Below are 24868 nucleotides of genomic sequence, written 5' to 3'. Positions count from 1 at the left end.
GCCAGTGCTATTGTCTCTTACTGATGTTTTCCCCTCCCATTTGAAAATTTAAAAAGCAACCACATTCCTAAGAAACAACCATTGTTTCATATAATAAAAGAGATTTTTCCATAGTGAGACTTATGCAAGAGCTTCTAGATCGCTTCTTGTACTTTATATAATGAGTGGAGCAGTACTACAGGTGATCTTGAAGAAACCCCCAGTGTAATAATGGAAATGGGTGACAAGGATAAGCAGGAAGGACAACAAAGGAAATTAAGAGAACTGTTTGTGATTTGTGCTTATATAATTAGGAAAAATGTCATTGGTCCATATTCTCAAGCCCAGATCATCGAAGCAGTGTCTAGGAGTTTTAAAGACAGTTTCAGGCTCCTTTTTTCCCTAGATCTCTTTCCTTTTTTTTTTTTTTTTTTTTTTTGTTGTTGTTGTTGTTGTTCTGGGGATGGAACCCAGTGCCAAATGCATGCTAGGCAGTTGTTCTACCTCTGAGCTATGTTCCCCACTCCTGACCCCCCACTTGTGGACTGGGGATTGAACTCAGGGCACTTTATCACTAAGGTATTCCCAGTCCTTTTTATTTTGAGACGAGGTCTTGCTATGTTGCTGAGGATGTGCTTGAACTTGTGATCCTTCTGCCTCAGCCTCCTGAGTCCCTGGGATTACAGGTATGCGGCACTGCACCTGGCCATTCCTAGTTCTTGAAATTTTGAGACAGGATCTCACCAGATTGCCCAGACTGGTCTCAAACTTGGTAATCCTCCTGGCCCAGATCTATTTATTTTCTTACATAGGCTACTGTTAGCCACAAATTTTCAAAACTCTCCAGTTTTCTCTTTTATTTCTCAAAATTCTGGCTGAATGTAAGGAGTAGTCCTTTTTTTTTTTTTTTTTCCCCCTCCCCTCCACTTTTGAGCTTTGCTGGTTCACACCCTGTCTTATCTTAAGCACTTGTATGGGAGAAACATGAGTGCCTGCCCTGGCCACAGCATTAGGAAGCAGTGCTGTTCCAAAGTAGCAGGTGTTCCCTCCCCATGGCCCAGTCAGTCTGTAGAGGAAATGCAAGCGCAGCTCACTGGAAATGGAATTGGGTGTAAACAGGTGTTGAGTCTTAAGGACTTGTGGCATTATAGTCAATTGGCTATTTTACGGCATCTTTTGTTAAAGCCGTGGTTCAAAGAAGTAACAGGTGAGATCTCAGTTATGTTTAGGTTGAAGCTGTACACAGTGGTCTTGTTACAAGAAAAATCTTTTACATGATCCTAGTAAGCCAGGTAAAGGATCCAACATGCATGGATTGCTTTAAACAAAAGCCTTAACCTCTGGCCTAACAAATATCTAGTCGGTCCAATAAGGGGAAAAGGCATAGGAATTCCTATGCCTTTTCCCCTTATTGGACATTCTGTGCTCTGGCTCTAGAGACTGCTGTCCACCACCCCTGCTGTGTGATGCCACATGACATTCACAATCTACAGCCAATAGAATTTGCTGGTTCCTGAATAGTGGTATTTTCAGATCCTGACTGTGGAATCATTCTAGTTGGCTTCTGTGAATGCATGAAAAGCAAAGGATCATTCTTATGAATAAATAAATGAAAACTTGAAGATGACTCTTAACATGATGTTTACAAAGAAGGGAGAGGACACTTTCTAGAAAGTGTTAGCTAGGGATGGCCACCACCAGTACATTTTATTTCCAGGTATCTATTTGAGAGTTAACAGTAATCAGAACAGAGTAGGAGGAAGGTCTTTTTTGTACGGATAGGACGATTGTGTCCCTGCAGCTTGGACGCTGACTGCTGCGATGAAATTGGATCTCCTGATCATTTCTTCCAAGGACAAATTTGGGTAATAAGCCATGTAGAAGGCCAAAGCTCCCACAAAACTGTCACCAGCACCCTGTAATGAAAAGCAGAGTTGAGAAGATAAGCATGTAGTCAATCTGTTGCCCAAGCTGCATAGTTTAAAAACAATTTTAGAATAGTTTTACAGAAAAGGGACAAGGATGGTAGAGTTTCCATATATCCCCCGCACAGACCTGTTAACATCTTAATGTGGTACATTTACCACAGTAATGAAATGAACGCTCTATTAGGATTGTATTTTTGCTTAATATCTTTATTCTGTTGTAGGACCCCATTTATTTGTCATGTTTTCTAAATGGGATCCTGCAACAGTTCAGACTCCAATGGGCTGATGGTTTCTTAGGCGGGTTTGATGACTTGGATAGTTTCGAGGTCTGGTCAGGATTTTTGTAGAATGTATTTCATTTGCGATTTGTGTATTTTTTCCTCATGGTCAGACTGGTTGTAGTTTTGGAAAGAAGAACACAAAATTTAAGTGTCATTCTCACCGTATCAATGACTTACCACTGATGTTTTGCCTGGCCCAGGTTTTGCCACTCTAAAGTCATTTTGCTCCCTCTTATTGTACTTTTTCTTTTTTTTTCTTTTTTTTTGTACTGAGAATCAAATCCAGCTTTGGTTAAGTTGCTGAGGCTGGCCTTGAAATCCTCCTGCTTCAGCCTCTCCAGTTGCTGGCATTACAGTCATGGCTTAAAACAATTTAGATGTGATTGCATGATATTACTTGAAAAATTATTCTGGAATTCAACAGCATTCAGGGGGCACTTTCTAGTTTTTCCATTTGCTGGTTCCTTAGACCCAAGAGTTTTCATGACAAATCTTGAGGCTGTTCTTCAGCCTTTACAAAGAGCCTTGATTGGCATGGGAGATTGTTTTAGTTGCAGCTGAAGGATTCAATGAGCTATGTGCCCAGCACCGTGATGGGTACTAAAAAAGAAGCAAAGTCTACTGTGGATCAAACACTACAGTGTGGCAGATCATATAAAATGCAATTGGATTTTTAAGAAAGGATTTGAATAAAGCTTCCCTGAAGGGGGTCCTTATAGAATGAGCCAAATTTCTAGAGAGATGGTAGGCCTCAAAGAACAGAGATCCCAGAGGAAGGAAGGAACAGTGAGCTCAAGTAGTGGTTTTAAGGAGAGCCACATTCCCCTTGTTTACAGATAAAGCAGTCAATATTACACATGCCAAGGAGTTGTAGCAGAGCTTCCATAAGTGTTTCCTGTGTGCCTCAGTGCCCTGCGGTGTTTGCCACTCTTGCCTGAAGGATGCAATGGAGAAAGACATGATTCCTAACCAACTTCCATTTCGCCCAGCAGTGGGACATGAGAAAGGTCTGAAACCAGAGCTGCGTGGGGGGTATATTGTGAAACACCATAAGAAAGTCTTTGACTACAAGATATGGACGGTGTTACAAGATAAGAAGAGGAATAGTAAACTCTAAGATTCCAAGTCCTTATGTTACACACAGCTAAATTCCAGGTAGATCAAAAGCTTAGATGTAAAAAATAAAACATAAATAATAATGAAAGTTTAGGTGATTATGTGTATGACTCCAGGCAGTAAGGCCAGAAGCAAACTAGTAAACCCCAAAGTCCATAATGAAAAAGGAAAACATTTTAAAATTTTAAATTAAAAAAAATTGTATATCCTAAGATACTGTGAGTAAAGGCATACATAAAAAACAGATTTGATGAAAACTCTTCCAATACACATGACATCCTTCATGGTCAAATAATACCTTCAACTGCTAGCAAAAAGATAAATCCAGGATAAAAATGAGAAAGATACATGCAATTTCAGAAAAGGAAATGTGTACACTCTTTGATTTGACATTCCTACTCTGGGGACTCTCCAGCAGAAGTAAAAGCGCCTGTAATTTGGGAAATATGCACAAAGATGCTTACTGCTGCACTGTTTCCAAAGGAAACCACTGGAAACAGTCTATGAAACAGGAGAATGGATGAATAAACTGTGATAGATTCTTAATATGGAAAAGTATGTGGTTATTAATAAAATGTTAGCAATATGGAGAAATGTCCTTTAGTTAAGCCAAAAACAAATATTTGGGCATAATAATCCCATGAGGGAATGAAAGAAGGAAAAAAGATAAATACCTATATTATATGAGTACATATGTATTTAAGAATACAGAGAATAAGGACATAACATATCAAATTATATTTTTTCTTATTTACATGGTATGGGGGCAGTATTCTTTTTTCCCCCTTTATGTACTTTTTATATTGTTTGTTATAAGTTTGTAATATTTTTCAAAAAATGTTTAAGATAATAAAATGTTTAATGACTAAGTAAGCCATGCCTCTGTGTCTCCCTCATCTTGATCTTGCAGCCTGACCCTCTAGAGCAGGGCACAGGACCAAGGGGAAACATTCTACCATCATGGACAGAAATAGTTTTAAGTATTTTAAAACAAATTGTGATAATGGGGTATTTATCTGGCTACAGACAAGATTTTTAAGAAAGTTTAAAAATGTATAACCACACATGTTCTCATTTGTGGAAATAAGTCAATCTTGTAAAAGGAAGGAATGGAATAGTGATCAGTGGAGACTGGGAAGGGCAGTGGGGAGGAGAGATGGAGAGAAGTTCAGTAAGGGGACCAAAACAGAGTGGAGGAATGACTTCTGGTTTTTCTTTAGCACAGTAGGGTAACTACTGGTTAGAACAATCTAGGGGTGGGGGTTGTGGCTCAGTAGTTGCCTAGCATGTATGAGGCACTGGGTTCGATTCTCAGCACCACATATGAATAAATAAATGAATAAAATAAAGGTCTATCAACATCTAAAAATAACATTTAAAAAAGCAACCTATATTTCAAAATGACTAGAAGAGTATGACATTTCCCACACATGATGATGCATAGTGGAATGTTATGTCTCAATAAATTAGTCTTTTTTTTGGTGGGGGTACTGGGGATTGAACTCACGGGCACTTGTCCACTGAGCCCTGTTTTGTATTTTTTTTAGAAATGGGGTCTCATTGAATTGCTTAGCACTTGCTTTTGCTGAGGCTGGCTTTGAACTCTTGATCCCCCTGCCTCAGCCTCCTGAGCCACTGGGATTATAGGTGTGTGCCACCATGCCCAGCTCAGAATCATTAAAAAAAAAAAAAAAAATCATGTGAAGTATCTGAAAACATTCTGTTGAAAATACTCAACTGCTTTTACTATTGCTAAGGCCAAGGAAGCACAATGTTAGTTGAAGTGTGTGTGCTGGAGGCATCTTTAGGCAACAGGGATTTAAAAAAATTTTTTAAGAAATTTGTTCTAATTGATTATACATGACAATAGAATGCATTTTCACACATACACAAATGGAGCACAACTTCTCATTCCTCTGGCTGTCCACGGTGCTGAGTCACACCAGTACTGTGATCATACATGGGTACAGGGTAATAATGTCCATCTCATTCTACTGTCCTTCCCATTCCCTCCCCTCACTCCCCTCTGCATAATCCAAGGTTCTTTCATTCTTCCCTACCCACCTCCAACTATGGATCAGCATCCACTTAACAGAGAAAATATTCGGCCTTTGGTTTTTTGGGATTGGCTTATTTCACTTAGCATGATATTCTCTAGTTCCATCCATTTACCTGCACATGCCATCATTTCATTCTTCTTTAAGGTTGAGTAATATTCCTTTGCATATATGTACCACATTTTATTTATCCATTCATCCGGCAACAGGGATTTTCACAACTTGATTTCCCTTCATTCTCAGTGCTACACAGTGCTGATGGGAACTGCAAAGGTAAGTTCTTGCTGTCTTAAAAATGAGGGTTTTCCCACAAAGAAAACTCTAGACCAGATGTCTTCACTGGAGAATTCTTACAAACATTTAAGCAAGGAAAATACAAATTCCATGCAAACTTTCAAAAAATAGAAGCGCCAAGGGAATACTTCCCAAGTCATTTTATGAGGTCAACATTATTACCTTGATATCAAAATCAGACAATGGCATTGTAAGAAAAGAAGAAAAAGGCTGTTTTAGTCAGCTTTTTCACTGCTATGACTAAATAGCCTGACCAGAACAACTGAGGAAAGGTTTATTTAGGGGCTCATGGTTTCAGAGGTCTCAATCCATAGGCAGCGGGCTCCATTCCTCAGGGCTCGAGGTGAGGCAGAACATCATGGTGGAAGAGTGTGGCAGAAGAAACCAGCTTACATAATGATCCGGAAGCCGAGAATCCACTCACCAGATACAAATATATACCCAAAGTCACACCCCAATTCCCACCTCTAGACACACCCTACTACTTCAGTAATCACTCAGTTAATTCCATCAGGTGGTTAATTCACTGATTGGGTTAAGGCTCTCGCAACCCAATCATTTCCCTGAACCTTCTTGCATTGTCTTACATGTGAGCTTTTGGGGGACACCTCACATCCAAACCATAATAAGATCACTACCCCTAATGAATAGAGATGCAAAATCTTAATTTTTTTTTTTAGCAAATTGAATATATATATATAAATTGTGTATATATAGATATGACACATCTATTTGTATATGTCTATATATATCTGTATATGTAACACATCATGACCAAGTAAAGTTTATTCAAGGAATGTAAAACTGACTTTAAAAAATCGACATTAAAAAATGAGGAGTAGAAAAGGCATGTGACAAAATTCTACATTCATTCATGAGAAAAATTCAAGAAATTTGGAATAGAAGGTATAACGATCTTTTTGACAGAGAGCACTTATGAAAAACCTACAGTAAATGTCATATTTCATGAGAAAGACTGAGTGCTTCCCCTTCATTCGGGGAAAGATCCAGGATGTCTGTTTTTACTACTACTACTAATTATTGTACCGTATTCCCTAGCAAGTGCACAAAGACAAGAAAAAAGGTGTAGAGTGGAAATTAAGAGGCAAAACTTCTTTTTTATAAAGGTGGCATAGTGACCTATGTAGAAATCCTAAGAAATCCAGTAAAAAAGGTACTAGAAATAGTCGGTTTAACAAGGTAACCAGGTACCAGGTCAATATTAAGTCAATTGTATTTCTGTATAATGCACAATAAATCAAAATTCTCAAAACTACCATTTACAATAGCATAAAAAATGAAGTACTTAGGACTTAATTTAAATGAATATCTGTATATCTGTATGCTTTTGCTAAATAAAGGAAGAGAAATTAGAGAAAATTTAAATGAATGGTGAGAGATTCCTGGATTGGAAAACAATGTTATTAAGATGTCAATTCTGCCCAAACTGATCTATAGGTTCAACACAATTCCAATAAAAGTTCCACTGGCAATTGTTAAAAGTTGAAAAACTGATTTGAAAATTTATATGGAAATGCAAAGGACCTAGAAGAGACAATGGTGAAAAAGAACAAGGTTGGAGAATGTAACTTATCTGATTTCAAGACTCACCAGAACCTACAGTTATCAGATAGTGAGATACTGATGTAAGGATAGACATGTTGGTCACTTTGACCGGGAAGATCCACAGATAATATGATCAGTTTATTTTCAACAAAGGTATCAAGGTAAATGAATCGAGGAAAGGACAGTCTTTTCAACAAATGATGCTGGAATAAATGGATATCCATATGTAAAAAAACAAACTACTCAAAATGAGTCCGCAGACTTAATGAGTAAAAACAACAAAACTTCTAGAAGAAAACAAGGAGATAATTGTTGTGACTGTGCTAGGCACATTTCTTAGAATACCAAAAGCATAAAACATTAAAAAATTGATAGCGGAAAGATAAAAGTTTGAGAACCTATTTCATATTAAAGGAGACTAAAGCAACAAGACAATTAAATGTAACATAATCTTTGATGGGATCTTGGAAAAAATTATAAATAATACTATCGGGACTTTATGGGATTATGCATATAAGTTCATTTCAGTGTTAAATTTCCTAAACTTGATAACTACATTGTAATTTATGTCCCTGTCCTCAGAAGATATATCCTGAAGCATTAAGAGAAAAGAGTCGCGATGTCAACAACTTACTCTCAAATGGTTCATCCAAAAAAAAAAAAGTGTACATGTATTTTGAAAGAGCAATAAAACAAATGTGGCAAAATGCTAACAACGGTGGACTAATGCTAAAGGTTAAGAGTATCTGGGATTACTGCAACTTTCTAAGTTTTATCTTTTAAAATTAAAAACTTTAAAGAGCTAAAAGAATCATCATCAGTCATTCTTTGTGAATTTGCAAATGGGCTGTTTTGTCTCTGAATGATTTCTCTCTTTGTAAAAATTATGTGGATACCTGCTACACGTCAGTGGGAAATGAACTGAGCATAGCCTCCTGCTGCATTTGGGAATAGCCCATCTCACTGAAGAGTCTCCTTTGCAACTCAGGACCAGGCACCTGAGAGTTGAGGAGACTGAGAGGAACACTTCCTGCTGCGATAGTGGATGCAGAAAAATGAGATTAGAGATGTTGGTGGCAAGTGTGGCTATGCTGGCAGGAACATGCCAGGACTGCAACTAGTTTCTTTTGCTTTTAACCAAAAAATGGAACTGAGGCAATCCCCATGTGTTAAACTCTTAGGAGAGGTCAGACAAAAGACTTTTGTCTCCTCCTTTCCTGGATGAATCCTTAGAGTTCACAATCCCTTGCCAGCAGTGCACATATGTTTGCTGAGGAACCACTCCTAGTTGCCCTGGTCTTGACGTCACCAGAACTGAAATGCAGGGGGTTCCATATTTTTCTCACAAAGAGGCAGCAGTTGGACCATGAAGTTCCCAAACATGAAGATGTAGAGTGGCACCTGGTTGACAGGGGCCATCAGGTCAGAGACATGAAGGCCCATCTGAAAAGCCACATTACATCCAACAACAGAAAAGATCCTCAAAACTGAAGCATGAAAGGAATGGAAAAGTACTTCTACTCCTTGCAGAGGAGTGGAAGGGTAAGGCAGCTTTTACTGTTTACTTGCAGTAGGACGCAACCTGGGTATTTGAGATATATATATTTACACACACACACACACACACATATATACATAATACTTCATTTCACCTTTACAATGACAGTCCCACTCCCCCTGAAATGACACTAAATTATCTGTGCAGGATCACATCAGCTAGTAAATGGCAGAGCTGAAACCTGCGTCCAGAACAGTCAACTCCATGCTCTGTGTTCATATTATACCACCTTTAAATGTTTACCGGAGGCAGGCAGCAGGGAGGAAGGACCAAAGGAAGGAATCACCAATCTCTAAGCATCTTGCTTCTCTTGGTATTTCTCAGGACCCTGAATACATAGTCCTGATTGTTTTTTGTACAGGCCTGTGACATGGGACAGTTTGAAAACTCTTTAAGGCAGAGACCATATCTCTGTCCCCTGTGTCTCTCCCAATGCCTTGCCCAGTGCTTTGAACTGACCTGACCTAGTGGTTCTAGTTCCTTCATGTTTTCTTCCCAAGATCTCTTCCAAGGTGGCCCAGGTTGAACCACGTTACTTCTTTTCTGTTACTGAAAATGGAGGTTAGGTTGTCATGGCCCAGAGTTCCTTGATAGTCCCATTGTTGAATCTATTTATACCACAAGACTTTCGAGTGCTGTTGATTCACATCTTCAGTATAACTATTTTTATACATTGGTATGATTTTTTTTAATGGTAAGTGCTTTAAAAGTGGAAGCTGTATTGTATCACTGTGATTTTCTTGTAAGTAAAGTACTTTCCAATCAATCATTCTTGGAATAATGGAACAGTTCTCATTGATACAACATGATAGTTTTAACCTTTTACTGAAAATTATTTTTATGCCAAAAGGGGTGATGGCATAATCCATCTTTCATACAATTAACTGTGTGGCTACTATTCGTCACCTTCTCAGAATGATTTCCTCTTAAGGAAGAGCTGCTCTCACAGAAAGGATATGGCATTCTGAAACCCTGCTTTCCTGAGGGCCTTCACACTCCTTGGTTCTGAGAAGCTCTTATCTGTGGTACCCACACAGGCAGCTGGAAAGAACAGCAAAGCATGCCCCTTGGCATGCTGAGCCTCTAATAGAGTGAGTGAGGGGGGCGCTGAGGTAGTCAGCCGGGCTGGTGGGGCAGGGGTGCCACTCAGGAATAGCTAGTGACATGGGATCTCCTAGGGATAGCACCTTAAAGCCGGAGTGTGGGGTCAGCTGGGTGGCCTCTGCTGCTAGCCCCCAAGTCAGTGTTACCATGGAGAGGTTGCTTTCTCCTTTCTCTTCTTCCCCCTATTAGACTGTCCTCTTGGGTCAGTGCCCACCTCCCCATTCCCTCTCAGGGCCCCTCCTCATCACTTGGGGGTCTGCTCCTTGATAAGGGAGAGGAACACACTGGTACTCTGTGGAGCTGGGCAGTAAGTGCTGGAACACTGGTGGGCGTGTTAACCCAGCTCCCAGTGTCGCGGGGGCTCTTTTTCTGAGGTTCTTGTGGGTCAGGCTCTCTGCTGGGTGCTTCCCATGTTATTGCAAGGACTCTGTGAAAGGAAGGAAGGCGCCTTTTGAATTGTGGATGGTTATGCCAAGTGGTATTGTAGGAAGGTACCCAGCTGAAGGGGTGAGTGTGTGCCTGCGGACACCAAGCTGTGAGCCTACACAGGGGCGTCTTCTGATTAGTACAAAGTGCTACAGAGGCCAGCAGCACCCCTTTGGGGTCTTTATATTAAAGCCAAGGAAATGAAATCCAAGATTAAACAAACTGTCCAGTGTAACAGAAAAGGTGGTAAATGGCAGTCAAGGTTTGTTCCAGTGTCACCTGTGTGAGAGAGCAGGTGGGACAGCTATTTTGAGAACAAGAGATTGGGATTTTTGGCTCTGATCAATTTTTCTCTCTTCCACATGGGAAAGGCTTATGTTTTCTATAGTGATGGAGGACGACAGGCATGGGAGAGCACGACCATGACTCTCTAGTGATGTTCTTCCGTACGGGGCTCATTTTCCTCTACATGCTTTTGGGGCAGAGGCAGAGAAGAGGGTGTGAACTAGAAGAAGGTGTCCTGGGCCGGTGTGGGGGATGAGAAGGGGCTCAAAGGAAACAAAGTTTTCAGGAAAGAATGTTTCAGGTGAACAAAGTCTGACTGGGTAAGGAAGGAAGACAGGTCAGGAGGGGCTTGACAGGGGAGCTAAGAAAGTAAGAGGAGTGTAGAACAGGCAAGAGAGCTGGCTGTGGTCAGAGTAGGATCCAGGGTTTATTACCACAGGACAGAAGTTCCAGGAGGTTATTAACGCAGTCCTGGAGGTCATCACTGGAGTGAGAGGCTGAGTGGAGTGGAGGTGAAGAGTCATCAGAGGTGAGGGCATCTGGGAACCATGGGACTCGGAAATGGCTCATCCTCATGGTACTGTGTGTATCCTGTGTGATGGCTGCACTGGGGTGAAAGAAAAATGGTGCTGTAGATACCGAAGACTTAGATGAACAGAGAATGTTCAGGAAACAAGGTGGAAGTGCTGTACCTGAATTACGTGAGACTCAAGGATGCAGGAAATTTCACAGGAGGGCAGAGAAGGTATGGCTGGAAACTGCAATGAATGGGTTTTGGGACCAGGAACAGCATTCACCTGTGAGGGCTTTACAGGGAGTTAAGGATGCAAAAGAGCTTACGTATGATCAACAGGAGCTTAGGTGGAAGTTTTGGGAGGGAGAAAGGCACCGTGAAGTTGATCACAGAAGCACAGAGCAGAACAGGACTCCCCTCGGTCCTTTGTATTTCTCTGACCCTTCCTTCTGTGTTTGTCATGGGCCCCCTCTTCCTCCTCCTACACACTGATACTGGTTTCTCTTGGGCTCTGTGGTAGGCCCATTCTCCTCCTCATTCCTCATCGTTTCCTGGGTGTCTCAACTGCTGTAAATACGAGGAGTCATAAATCCGTATCTTTCGCCCAGACTCCTCTATCCTTGGATTTGGGCATCTACCTGTAAACTTTCTCCACCAGGCTCATGTCTTTTGCAGACAACTCTAATGCAACACAACCAAACTGATGGCAAAGCCTTCTTTTTATCTTGTCAGTCATGGGACCACCATTCTGAAAACCTGGGATGGGAGGCCTTCTGGATTCCTCTCTCCTGCATACTCATCACGTTTAAAGCCTAAATACTCCTCCCATCTGTTCTTGTCTCCACTCTTACACTGCCCTACGTCATGTTCACATCACCTCCAGAGGACCCCATTACCTTCCCACCTCTGGTCTGGACCCTAGGAATCTGTTCTCTACACTGCTGCAAATCTGGCCACCTCACTTCCATTCCTAAAGCACTTTCAACGTTTCTCATCCTTCTTAGGTTATAATTTCAGTTCCTTAACATGGTGCACATAGCTCCCTGAGCCACTTTTCCAGTTTCACCTCTTACTTCCTACTCACTTGTGCATCTTTTCGTTCATGGAGATGGCTCTGCACACTCTTCCCTGTACTAACTCCTATACTTGTCTTTCTAAGACTCAGGCATTAGCTTACTCATTACATATTTATTACTTGGCACTATGTTCAAAGCACTGTGCTTTTGCCTAGCCCACCAGCCTAGGTTAGGTACGCCCCCCTCCACCATGTTCCCTTCCCTCCTTTCCGAAGATATGAAGACAGACAGTCTTCATCACCTGCACATCCTGAGACCCAGTGCTATCCAGCCCAGGGCTGAAATACATGCTGACTGAATTAAACCCTGTCAGAAAGGATGCCAAGTGATCAGGCAAGAAGCACACTCTGTCCCAAGAATGCCCTGGAGGAGGGAAGGCAACAGGATAGGCTTGTGAAAGTCCTGGTTGGTCAATTCCAGTTGATAGAAAAGTGGACAAGTTGGAAGGAATGATGGGCATTAAGGGTGGTTGGGAAAACCCCCATGTGATGAAAATCCCCAAGGTGAGATGGTGTCAGGCGGCACAACAGACCCCAGACAGTCTTGCAAGAATGATGTCATCACCCCGGCTTCACTCGTTAGGAATCCAAGCCCACGCGGCATGATTCAGAGCCCACACCGCCAAGGGACCCTCACAGTTAAAGCCTGTGCATTCCTCCCCGATGTCTTCACGCATTCCATCTGACAAGCAGACACCACTTTCTTTTCTTTTCAGACCTCCCCCTGCACAAAGCTATTCAGAGCCTATACTGCAGACCACGAATTCCTCAGCCAGCCTTGTGGTTTTAGAAGTCAGGGAAAAGCAAATGATGAAACATGACTAAATCCCAAGCCAACGCACTATTTCATCTTAAAAAAGGATCTTGCAAGGGGTTCAGGAAATGGGGAGAGAGTTAATGTAAACGACCAGGGTCCCTGGTATCTTCCACCCCCATGTGGGGCCCTGCATCTCACCTAGAGGGTCAGTCAGCCTTGCTGTCTACACTGGGTGTGAGTCAAAATTTCCTCAGGAGAGAACAGTTCAAGGAGGGTTATGCCAACTGCTCCCACGCTCACCCTTAGGTTACTCTGGTGGCCCGTCCTGCTCTGATACGGTGTCCAAGTTCTAAGAAGAGGGTGTCTGCCTTGTTCCTGGTGCAGGAGGCTGAGGCAGGAGTATCTGATTGGGCCTGAGAAAGTAAGTCATTCTTTGTCCTCAAAGGGTTTGTTCTTCACAGGAAGAGGTATGGAGTCGTGAACCTTGGGGAAGTGGCAGAGAAAGAGCTTTTAAATCCTGTCTATGCCTTTTTGTTAGCTCTCTCATCTTAAGAATGGCAAATTCATTGCCTTTCCCTGCCTTGAAGTCCCTCTGTCATTTTTATTTCTATTCAGACAACTGGGCAGATGTTTTCTCAAATGGAACAATGCAGCCGATGGTTTAAGTTAGACAGCCCTGGTTTAAGTCTTGATTTCACCACTTACCAGCTGGGTGACCTCTGGCAGGTTACTCAACTTTTCTGTGTCTGTTTATTTTATTAGTACAATGGATCCTACCTTAGAGGGCTGCTATAAATACTGAATTAGATGATATGTGTCAAAGGGCCCAGCACAGAGCCAGTGTGCAACAGAGGTGGGTAGACTAGGTGGTACCATCTCAGAAGCCCTTTAGTTTGCTCATGGTTTTAGAGTGAAGGCCTGGGTCTGAAGGGGCCAGACAGGGTCCTGAGGAACGTGGGGGCCACCATCCTAGGACACCATCTGAAGGATCCTAGGAGAAGGGGACCAGCTTTCTCTTGTTGGCTTAGAGGAGAACAAGGGTGGCCAGGAAGAAGCAGATGACAGTCTCCTGTAGCCCTTGATTATGAGAGAGGCCAGACTCCAGAGAGTTCCATCAGTGGCCCTCTGTATGTGCTTGGGTCTCTGAAATCCACTCCCTTGTGGGTCAGGGGACATACTCTGGGACCTTTAGAGAGGCTATGAAACCATCTATAGTGAAAAGTATAAAGGTCCCTTTAGTCAGCGTGAGACTGGGGTAGCCTGGAAAGTCTCTTTTGTTTGGGGACAAGGAACAGAAAGTGAATGATGAGAGAGGCTCTGGGCAGAGGCACAGAGCTGGGTTGGGTGGGGCTATGGGACTGCCTGGAAGGGGGCCACCCCCCGGTGGGAGTCCTGCATCTGCCTGCCCCGCAGGGCTGACGGATGCAGCAATCTGTTCTCTAGGGCAGAGGGTTAACACTCTGGAGGGGGGTGGCTGAGCCCTGAGGGTGACAGGCAGGCTGAACGGATGGTGTGGGAGCAATGTGGTTTTGGAGGGACATTCCTCTAGCAGTACTGGAACCTGAGGTTAGCGATGGACATCAGGCCATCTGATCCACCTTTTCCACGTGACTGCCCTCACCACTCACTCCAAGCGTGAGCAGGAAGGCCCTGCCCAGGTCCTTCATTTCATACAGGGTGTGCATTTTCGATTGAGGCCACATTGTCAAGGTGGCGGAAATCGGTTCTTGTAAGAGTATGAAAAAGAATTTTAGTTATTACAATAATTTGTGGCTTTCAAAGGGTCACAGTATACAACTGTATGTGCATGCGTGCATGTATGTGTGTGTGTTTGTAGTATTTGTGGTATTAATATTTATGGGGGAAGAAAGGGTGATTAGGGGAAAAATCTTAAAAGGCTCCTTGGGGCTGGAGTGGGATAATAATGGCAAAAAAAGGATGAGAAACATCGAAGTAAGGTCTGTTATCCCAAAGAACTGCCAGTGGCCCAGTCAGGTCTTCTGGTGCACGAAGAGGCCCTAACCAGCAAGCTCTACGCTGTAAGTCACACAGTGCAGGTGCTGGTGGCCCTTGCTTTCTTTCCACTGAGCCAGAAGTTCCTACATCTCCCAGCCAATTCCTTTCCTGTTTGCCTCAGTTATAGTCTCCATGGTTACCAGTGAGCACTGGGCAAGGCCCAAGCCCAGAGTGAGGAATTTAGCAAGAAGATGAAGACCAGGGTGGCTGGCCTACCCTCCCAAGGCAGGAAAGGTCAGAGGCTGTCTCCTGTGCAGACATGACAGAGGGCCTCTGGCAAACGGACCAGGGGAGGTGATGCGACTTACACAAGAGCCCAGTGTCGCAGCTCACATCTGAATCTCCCTTCTTCTCTTATCAGCATTATTTATCTCATAAAGATGAGATCACATCCTTCCCCAACCTCGACCTTTCCAATCCAGAGCAGTTTATGACCATCAAGATGGACAGTGAGAATCCAAGACTTCGTATCATTATTGTGTAAGTGCTGCTGATTTTCATTCTAAATAAATCTGTAGGGGACATGACAAACTATTATGTCACAAATGTCCATGACTTTGCCTTCTCCTGTCAGCCACTTTATGATTGTTAAATTTCAATTATTAGGCTGAGATAGTCCATTTTTGAAAATACTCTAATTAATAGAAAGTAAATATTTTCTGGTTTAATAGATTTCAAATGATCAGTATTTCAAATTAATCAAGTATGAAACATGCAGCAAAGTTTTGATGTTTTCATTTGTCTTTTCAGTAGGCACAATTTTTCCCTCAGCTATACACTTTACTTGCTATTGGATTTGTTTAAAAGGTTTTTTATTGTTGCTGTTTCTTTGCAGTTCTAGGGATTGAACCCATGGCTTTGTGCATGCTAAGCACATGCTGTGTCACTGAGATACATCCCAGCTCCCTCCAGAAAACAGGCTGGAGATATAATTCAGACCCTACAAGTCATTCGCTTAAAGCAAACAGTTCCGTGTTTAGTATAGTCACAGGGTTGAGCAACCATCACCACGATCTATTTTAGAAGTGTTCATCCCCCTAAAAGAAACCTCACACTCATTAACAGTCACTCCCCATTCTTCCTACTACCCCGAGGCCTAGCAACCACTAATCTTTGCTGTCTCTACAGATTTGTTAGATAGACATACATTTTTGAGTAAAATCATTTCATATTTCAATTCTAGAGTTATCCAATAGCATACTATTTCACAATTAACCAATAATTTAACCATAATTAACCAATTATATTCATACCTAATCTCTTGATTTTAGCTGGCACTTTATGTGAAATGTGAAGCTGATACTGGCCCAGTGGGAACTGTTCCGTGTTACTAAAACTTCATTCCTAATAAGCACTGAGGCAACAGGCTTAGCTTCCTTCTTGCTCAGAAGTGTTCACTAGAGTTTTCAAATTAAATTATAAATGCATCAGGAGCTTGCTGTTTAACAATTCCTGTGGTGAAATTGTTCGTAAAAGTTAATCTCTGAGGTAAAAATCTACCCACATTCTTCCCGAATAAACACATTAACTGGTCTGGTTTGTAAATCTCAGTTTGTATAGATTTGGTTGGCTCAAGGGATCTTCTTTTCAGTTTTCTGTAATGATTAATGTGTAGCACTAAACTTCCTTCTTAAAGGTCAAGACTCCCTTGCACTGCCCTGAAGTAGATGGTTTTTGGAGAGACCCTTGCATGCCTGGTGTGAGCCACGTACTGGCATGAGCCTTAGTAGCCACACAACACTGTCTGCCCTCTCTGATCCTCACAGAGCTTTCCTGAGACCCAGAGAAAGCAGCATGTCTGAGCGTGGCTTTACCCCCAGCCTCTCGTTGTCACTAATCAGGAAATGTTTTTCCTTCAAACTGGGCTGAAATGGCAGAATCGGATCCACCCACCAGGGCACCATGGAGACTAAAAGGTGGATCTGGCTGACAGGCCTTTCCCCACTCACATCCCTGATGCTGGATCCTGCCTGCGGAGTGATTTAACTTTCACTTTTACTGAGTACTCTCCGGCTTACAGGGCATGTTTGCAGATGTGATTCAATTTGAATCTCATTACAATCCTGTGAGGTAGAAGGGCGAGTCTTTCATTTTCCAGATGAGAAATCAAGTGTAAGAAGTGGCTCGGGGTCAATGGTTAGATGGCACAATTAGGATGCCTTTGGTGGAAGCACAGCTCCCTTAAAGCAGTCCTCTGGGGAGGCCATACACGTCTTCCATCTTTGCCAAAAAATATTTTGAAACTTTTTTGGAATATCATCAAAAATTGCAGCATATCTTTGAATATCCTCACTGGAAGCAAACTTAGTTCTTCTAAACCAGAGGTTCTCAGGCTTGAGCACTGGTCAGAACTGCCTGGAGGGCTTGCTTACCCAAGGCTGCTGGGCTCCACCCCAGGCTTTCTGATCCATTAAATCCAAGGTGGGGCCCAGGAATTACACTTTTTTTTTTAAACCTTTTTTTTTTTGGGCTGGGGATATAGCTCAGTTGGTAGAGTACTTGCCTCGCAAACACAAAACCCTGGGTTCAAATCCCCAGCACCACTAAATAAATAAATAAACATATTTTTAAAATTTGTCCATGGCTCTTTACTTTATTTATATGCGGTGCTGAGAATCGAACCCAGTGCCTCACACATGCTAGGCAAGCGCCCTACCTCTGAGCCACAACTCTAGCCCCAGGAATTACACTTCTAATGAGTTCTCAGGTGGTGTGGAGGCTGCTATTCTGTGACATCAGGGGCCACACTTCGAGAACCACTCTTCAGGGGAATTTATTTCTGGAAAGACTGAATCACTTAAAACCAACTCTAGTGATTTAGTTGGGGAATCAAGCTGGGGAGTTCCACCACTGAGCAAAAACAATGGGCAAATATAAAGAACTACAGTAGCTCTGGTGGAAATTTGAATAAAGAGCCTCGGACAGGTTCTGAACAAAGGTGGTTGGATTGGACTAAATGTGAAGCTTCCCCCAGGACTGCTTTACAGGGGAGGACACTCTTGGGTGTGTGTTAAAGGATTCCCGTGAACCATACACAACGTTACGCTGTGAGATGTTCGTATCTACTTTTGATTTTCCAGCTTTAGAAAAAGAAAGACATCATGGAGGTGACACATTAGGGAATCGGTATCCAGGGGAATCAATAGTTCATGACAGCAGATGAGCAGGCAGAGGTCCTTTCTCTGCTGCAAACATGGAAGGTGTGGAGGACGAGGGGAAGTGGCTCCATCCTCCCCTGCTTTTTGCTGTTGTGATTAAGAATGGAACCAGTGAAAAAGTCCAATTTCAGATGCCATTGATAAACATGTAACATTTTATGGGAAAAAAATCCTAGTGGAAAAGAAAAAAAATGAAATACATTAATACTTAGGCTGGGAGAAAGTCAATCTTTCATGTCACAGCAGGGAAAAAAGAGGCGGAGGAATGCCTAAATATTGGTTCTATTTTAATTTCAACTCTACATTACATTAAACTCTCCTTGTACTCCTCTTTAATTTACAGCAAATGCTGACACAAATTGGTGTGCCTTTTCTTCTTTGACATCAGTATTACTCTTGAATTATGTATTTCTATCCAGAATGAGGTTTATGGGGCTAAAGTCTTCTTTCATTTAGATAGATGAGAACAGAGAAGGATCAATGGGAGGTCAAGTGTAAAATCAAAGTGAGGTAGGGCTGAGATAGGTTCAGGGCACCTTCCACTGCCCAAAGAGACTGTCAGTGGTATTAAAAATGACAGTGGCCTTTCCATTGTCAATATATTGATTAAATTTCAACTACTGTAGAACAAGAAAAACCCTACCAACCTTCATCCCAGAGCTTCCAGATTCTCACATATTAGTACCCTACACATATTTAGTATATTTGCAAGAGTACAGGTATCACAATAATCACCTCACTTGGATTTAATCAAAAACTGAATCAAAGACAAAGAACTCCCCTGCTGGATGCAGTGTTTGGCACCTCAGCCTTCACACACGAGTGCTCGTGGCTGAGGTGCTGACTGTCAGAGATCTGGCCCCACTGTTGGTGATAAATGGCTCCTGGTCCAAGAAAGCCAATGGTTCATACTGACAGAGGCCATTTGCTGGCTCCATCTGGGCCTGCCTATGTCCACTCAGGGTCCACTCTCAGCTTCATCAGCTGGTGATGGGCACTGAGCTGGCCAGTCACACTAGCACTGATGTGGAGTGTTTGGAAGAAGCTGTTTTGAGCTAACACTTGCATCCTGGTGACGGTCTCTTATCACTGAATGGTATGCAAGCAGACATGCCCACTTGACTCCTTTCCTTCACTCCATTCTCCCCTCAGCCCAAGTCTGGGCCCCACTCTAATCCATCCTCAGTCATCTCTGAGAGTCCTCCTTCCATTTAAAATCTTCATCCATGACCCACTCCAAGCCAGGAATAGGAGCTGAGGAAAAGCTGTTTGCATGCTGCCTGATCATTTAAAAAAGAAGAGGATTTCATGTTTTACTTACAATTATATTAACAATGTAAAACCTCCCTGTCCGTATGGCACATTAAGGCTGTGCCCAGCAACTGTGTCATGATGTCACTTCCTCACTGGTTCACTCCTAGTTGGGTTGGTGGTTGGCTAAAGAACATATGAGGGACACTGTCAACCTGGAGTGGGTAGGCCACACATTCTCTGCCTCCTCAGGTTAGCAGGCAGGGCCCATGGGGCAGTGCTGGCAGGCGCCACCTGCAGTCACAGCCCTTCTTGCTCTGCTGTCTGGCGAGCCACAGAGGAGGATGGCCCATGGAGACTGAAAACTGGCTCAAATCCCCATTCTGCCCCAAATGTCTGTGGTGGATTAATTTACTCTCTAATTAATGAAAGAGAAAAGGAGTCTTGAGTACGAGCTAAAAATGGAATAAAAAAGGGCCCATTCTTCAGGCAACATTAATGAAAGCTTTGTATATAAATAACTTAACATATCAGTGAATAAATGGCACTTAAAACTAAAATGTCCTTTAGTGATTCACTGGTTCTAAAGACTGGCCTTGCCTTCTGTGGTCAGCAGTCTTTTTTCTTTGTGACCCCACTCTTCTACACAGAAAACAGTTAATCCAATATGATTTAGTATCTTACAAGATTTGCTAAAACATCTTCTGCCAAATGTTCATCTTTTAACAGCTGCTTTTTTATTTCAGTGAGAGGTACTTGAAATAAAATCATTGTTCTCCATGAAAATTCCATGCTAGATAATATAAAGCTACCAGATTATTAAATAGCAAAGGCATCCGATAACATTAGCATCAACCACAGGTTCCACTTCTGCTGAGGCACAAAGTTTTGAGTAATTAGTCATTGCACAATATTGTATTTATATCCTTTTCTGCTCGAGCTGTTAGGCCACAAATCAGCGGGCAGTTGCTGTTATAAAAGGGTTCTCTGGGTTATTTATAATGTTTCTGCTTTCTTAGAGTTGCTGCTTCACTCTTGGGTCTGGAGCCAGGTCCACACTGTGAAAATGAAGGAACTGAGCAATTGTTCTGTGACTCTAACTGTCCTGAAAGTTGGTGTGGATGATTCACAGCAAACTGTATGCCTTGGCTGGGATACCTGGTATTTTTGTCTACACAACCCAGATTCATCACATGCTGGCCAATCTGTCACTTCATCGAGAAGGAAGCATAGTTACATGAGGCCGTGTTTCTATTGAGAGTAAGGTAGCATCTAAAGCGTGCATGGTAGGGCAAAATATCTGAACTGCGTCACACTGCAAAAGCTTCCTTCAAATATTATCACTTTATGTATTTATGTTTTGGCACTGGGGATTGAACTCAGGGGCGCTGAATCACTGAGCCATATCCTCAGCCCTTTTGTAATTTTAGGCCCTTAGGACCTTGCTAAGTTGCTGAGGCTGGCTTTGAACTTGCATTCCTCCTGCCTCAGCCTCCCAAGCCTCTGGGATTACAGGCGTGTGCTGCCATGCCTACTTGTTATTTACTTTAAATGAAGGCTATATTTCTGCTCCAAATGCTTGTCTGTTGTGCAGATGAGTGATTCCCTAAGATGGGGAGGCAAGTAGGTACGCCCAGTGGAAAGGCACCTGGAAATTGCCTGAGATCGTTATCTTTTGTAAAATATACAGGTGTCTTCCTGTACTATCTGCAACCACTGATGATACAATGGAAAGAGATGTCAGCCCTTGGCATGCAAGAAATTCAAAGTGCTCCGAATAAATGGATGCACAGTAGGAGCACATCACCCCATTTTGCCATACTTTCCTATAGAGGAACTTCTCATTTCATTTTTTCCCCTTTTTCCTTTAACTTTTTTTCTTTTCTCTCTGTTTGCAGTACTGGGGATTGAACCTAGGGCCTTGCACATGGCAGGCAAGTGCTCTACCCACTGATAGGCTCCAGCCCTTTTTTTTTATTTTAAGGCAGGATCTTGCTGAATTGCCCAAGCTGGTCTTGAACTTATAATCATCCTGCCTCAATATCCCAAGGAAGTGTCCATTCTTAAAGAACTGTTTCCAGCTCTAGAGGCAACTATTGTTTAATGACTCCTGGAACTCCCGGGATGCTCTGAGAATAAGATCACAGGTAGCCTGAGGATACTGACTGTGGACACGGGATGTGATGAAACCCCTCTTAACCTCCTCTTTAAGCAATGTCATGGCCTAGACATCTGAAAAGCCTCCAGATGCCCAGAACTCCAGGATAAAACAAATCCCAAGTGCCTAAAAACTAGAGGATTTTTCCAGAGTCCAAAAACAAAAAAGGAACTAAGAGGCAGAAAGCTAAGTGCATGAACTATGACTGTCCTGGGGGCTCATTGTCTTGGTGATCTTGAGGCTTGGGTTTTAATGCCCACGAATGGACAGAGGTGGGTTTCAAGCAAAGTGAGGAGCTACAGTCAAGATTCCTACAGAAACCTGGTTCAGTTCTTCCAAGTGACATTTTGGGTAAGTGGTTACAATTAATTTTTAGAGCCCTGGGATTTTCAACTGATCACATGCAAGATTAAGAAGATAATCTCAATCTGATTGGCTTTGGGACTATTGAGGGAAGCAGTAAATGTAAGTACTTGAAGCAAATTATAGTCACTTATAATGTGTCTAAATAATTAGATTTCTACATTCTAACACTAAAAGTTAATACAGAGGAGGCCAAGTAAAGGAAAAGAATTTTTCTAACTAGAAACAGGACAGTCATTTAGTAGTTATGAACATGGTCTTTCTTTTTCCAGTTTTGGTTTGTTTTGACCAAGAGAAGAAAAGAATATACACCTTTTAATTTTTAGAGAATCTCTCAGGGAAGATATACTCTGGACCCTTTCTATCCCCAAATTAAATGACTTTTCCAGGGGTGGATCATAATATAAAGAGGAAAGCAAAAGTGACTCGCTTTAAGGAGTTAAGCTTTTAACTCTGTTCCACTGTATTCTGTGCACACATGTGCGTGACTGTGCGTGCACGCACACACGCAAGGTGTTTGTGCCACTAACGGTTCATTCACACAGAGCACATGTCATTAGGACAGGTAACACACAAAGCGTACATGCCACTAGCCTACAAGATGCATCTGGAGGTTCACACAAAGGCAGGCTGATGGCTGTGAACCACGCACTGTTCCTCCATTCCCCGCCCGCCACCACCAGCAGTGACGGGTATGGGAACAGTGGGACAGTTGGATCCCCAATGATTTTTTCATATCCTGTGTCAGGTTTTCCCAGGAGACGCTCCCACTCCGTGGAAAGTACTTGGGAGACCCACAGCACAGCCCTGCAGGTGTCTTGGGAATACCACTGGAGCAGCCTAGGGAAACAGGCAAGGTGCAGACCATGGGCTCACTGCCACACTGTCCCATGGATGGCTAGTTCACTTAGGAAGGGCTGAGGAGGGGGCTGAGGCGTGGGGCGCAAGAGGAAAACCCTGATCATGGATGAGCAAGCAAGCTCTGCCATGTCATGCCTTCCCTTCCCGCTCAGCCCAGAGACCACGCTTATCTAATTCAGACGTTTCTCTCGACTTTTGCTAAGGCTGGATGCCTGCTCCTTCACCTCCATGCCCCTTCTCCATGGCCACACTCTGTCTTTGGTCTTGTGTCATATCTGAGTTTGGAAGCAGGACCAGGACCCAGATCTCTTCAGGGAACCCCTAAAATGTGGGCACTGGGGACCTGTAAATGCATATCCAGTTCTGCTGTGGGACAATACTTTGGGAAAACAGAAAAAACAGCCTCACATTTGGCCTTGGTTCAATTCTTCCAAGTGAAGATGACATTTCTGGTAAGCAATTACAATTAGATTTTTAGAGCCCTGGGTTTTCAACTGATCACATGCAGGATTAAGAAAGATAATTTCAAATATTGAATTCTGCCCGATTAGCTAATAAATGAGGCAATCTGCTGATGTGGAAGTAATGTAATAGAGCTAGCTCGGACCCCCTGGGCATGGCAGATGTCTTATGCCTTGTCTATCAGTCTCCTTAGCAATTACCCTGTCCTCCGCCCTTTCTTTACAGTCAGTGAACTTCTTTTTGCTTTCTTCATCTTTCCTGGCAGCCAGTGTGAGCAGAGTTTGCACAGAGTTCTATGATATTATTCCCAGGACTAGGAGGGCTATTTCAGAACCTCAGCTGGGTTTTCTTCACTCTCTGATGCCAATTTCAGAGGTGCCATTTGTTCTTTTTTTTTTTTTTTTTTTTTTTTTTGCCCTGGCCTTTGTAAAACTGCAGGTAAAAAATTCTGAAGATATATTTTCAAATGGAAAATGAGGAATGAGGGAGAATTACTTCATTTTCAAATACTTAAAAAGAGCATTTGTATCTCAGATTCTTCTTTCCCCAGGCATCTTGGATGTAGAATGTGAGGAATGTAAACAGCCCTGGAGATTCTAATCCACTGAGGAGAAATGACTCTTGTGCTCAGACTAGTTATTTTCCCAGAAGGAACTTCTTTATTTACAGAGAGCTGCTATTGTATTCTACGCATTGTTTTCAGCAATGAATTTCCCAAAAAGGACTCTCGAGGCTGGGCTTTGAGGATGGGTAAGAGTTTGCTACACAGGGAAGTATGAGTATTCTTCTCCCCCTCAATTAGAAAGCTAGTTTGGAAATGTTAAGGAGAAATCACATTGTCACTATCCTGTATAGTTGAGCAATTCAGGCTCCTAATTAAAGAAGTTTAATGAAAAGATAATTTGATTACAGTCTTTGAGAGTAGTGTACCTCTCTCATCCAGGTTAGGTCACTCAGTGACAAGAACAAATGGAGGGAGGGCTGGGGATGTAGCTCAGTGGCAGAGGGCTTCCCTAGCATGCTCAAAGCCCCGGATTTGATCCCCAGCAACACAAAAAATTAAAAATAAATAAATAAACAAGTCCTTTACCATTAATGTACTTAATTAAACAAACAAACAGAAGAACGAATGATCGTGTACTGTGCCAGAGCCTTTGCTCTCTGGAATGGGCTACCCAGGGATGTCAGCCCTCACCCTGTGGAGGGAGAGGCTGGAGTGGAATGGTGGTGGGACCTGGGTTCTCTCCAGCCAAGGGAAGGTCCATTCTGCTCGACAGCAGGTGGAGCAAGCTCCTGGGACTAGCTATCCAGTAACCCCACATGGTCCATGTAAAGTAAATAACGGGATATCACAGACTGATGAGCTAACACTGAGTGCTTACGTGCGCCGGGCACTGTTCCCAGGGTGTGTGTGGATTATTAAGTGAGTTTGCAGTGTACTGTACAAAGTAAGCAAGGCCTTTTCAAGATCTGGCAGCTTCTGAAGATCTAGAGAAAAGGAGCAATTATAGAAGCCTGTATCATGACAAGTGACAAGAAAGTCAGTGCTGGAATGTCAAATCAGAGTGTGAAATCAGGCAGAGTGGCGAGGTAGAAAGTACACAGCAGCTGGAGTCAGTCAGACAGACAGGTAGACCTAAAATCAACCCTGGCTCTGCC

The 24868-nt window shown here is 42.7% G+C and overlaps 1 protein-coding gene and 1 long non-coding RNA gene across 7 annotated transcripts in view; one reads left to right on the top strand and one right to left on the bottom strand.

Annotated features, from left to right (window-relative positions):
- Positions 1 to 1377: 1377 nt before the first annotated feature.
- Positions 1378 to 24868, bottom strand: part of RBKS (ribokinase) — an 84878-nt gene continuing 61387 nt past the window's right edge. For 2 of the 6 annotated variants that reach the window (XM_079110349.1, XM_079110344.1), the window contains exon 8: positions 1385 to 1895. In XM_079110349.1, the coding sequence (XP_078966475.1) occupies positions 1722 to 1895 (174 nt within the window). In that variant the 3' untranslated portion in view covers positions 1385 to 1721. Of the gene's footprint in view, positions 1896 to 10182; positions 10311 to 13155; positions 13424 to 24868 lie in introns of those variants that run through there. The other 4 variants (XM_079110347.1, XR_013759129.1, XM_079110346.1 and 1 more) reach the window with 4 other exon arrangements.
- Positions 13433 to 24867, top strand: LOC306643959. Its single transcript, XR_013759130.1, has 3 exons — positions 13433 to 15436; positions 20385 to 20625; positions 21264 to 24867. It is a non-coding gene; the product is annotated as an uncharacterized lncRNA (long non-coding RNA).

This window comes from Sciurus vulgaris, assembly GCF_902686455.1.
Source record: "Sciurus vulgaris genome assembly, chromosome: 14".
NCBI lineage: Eukaryota > Metazoa > Chordata > Mammalia > Rodentia > Sciuridae > Sciurus > Sciurus vulgaris.
The sequence above is the reverse complement of the archived record's forward strand: the minus strand, read 5'-3'. Positions and strand labels throughout refer to the sequence as shown.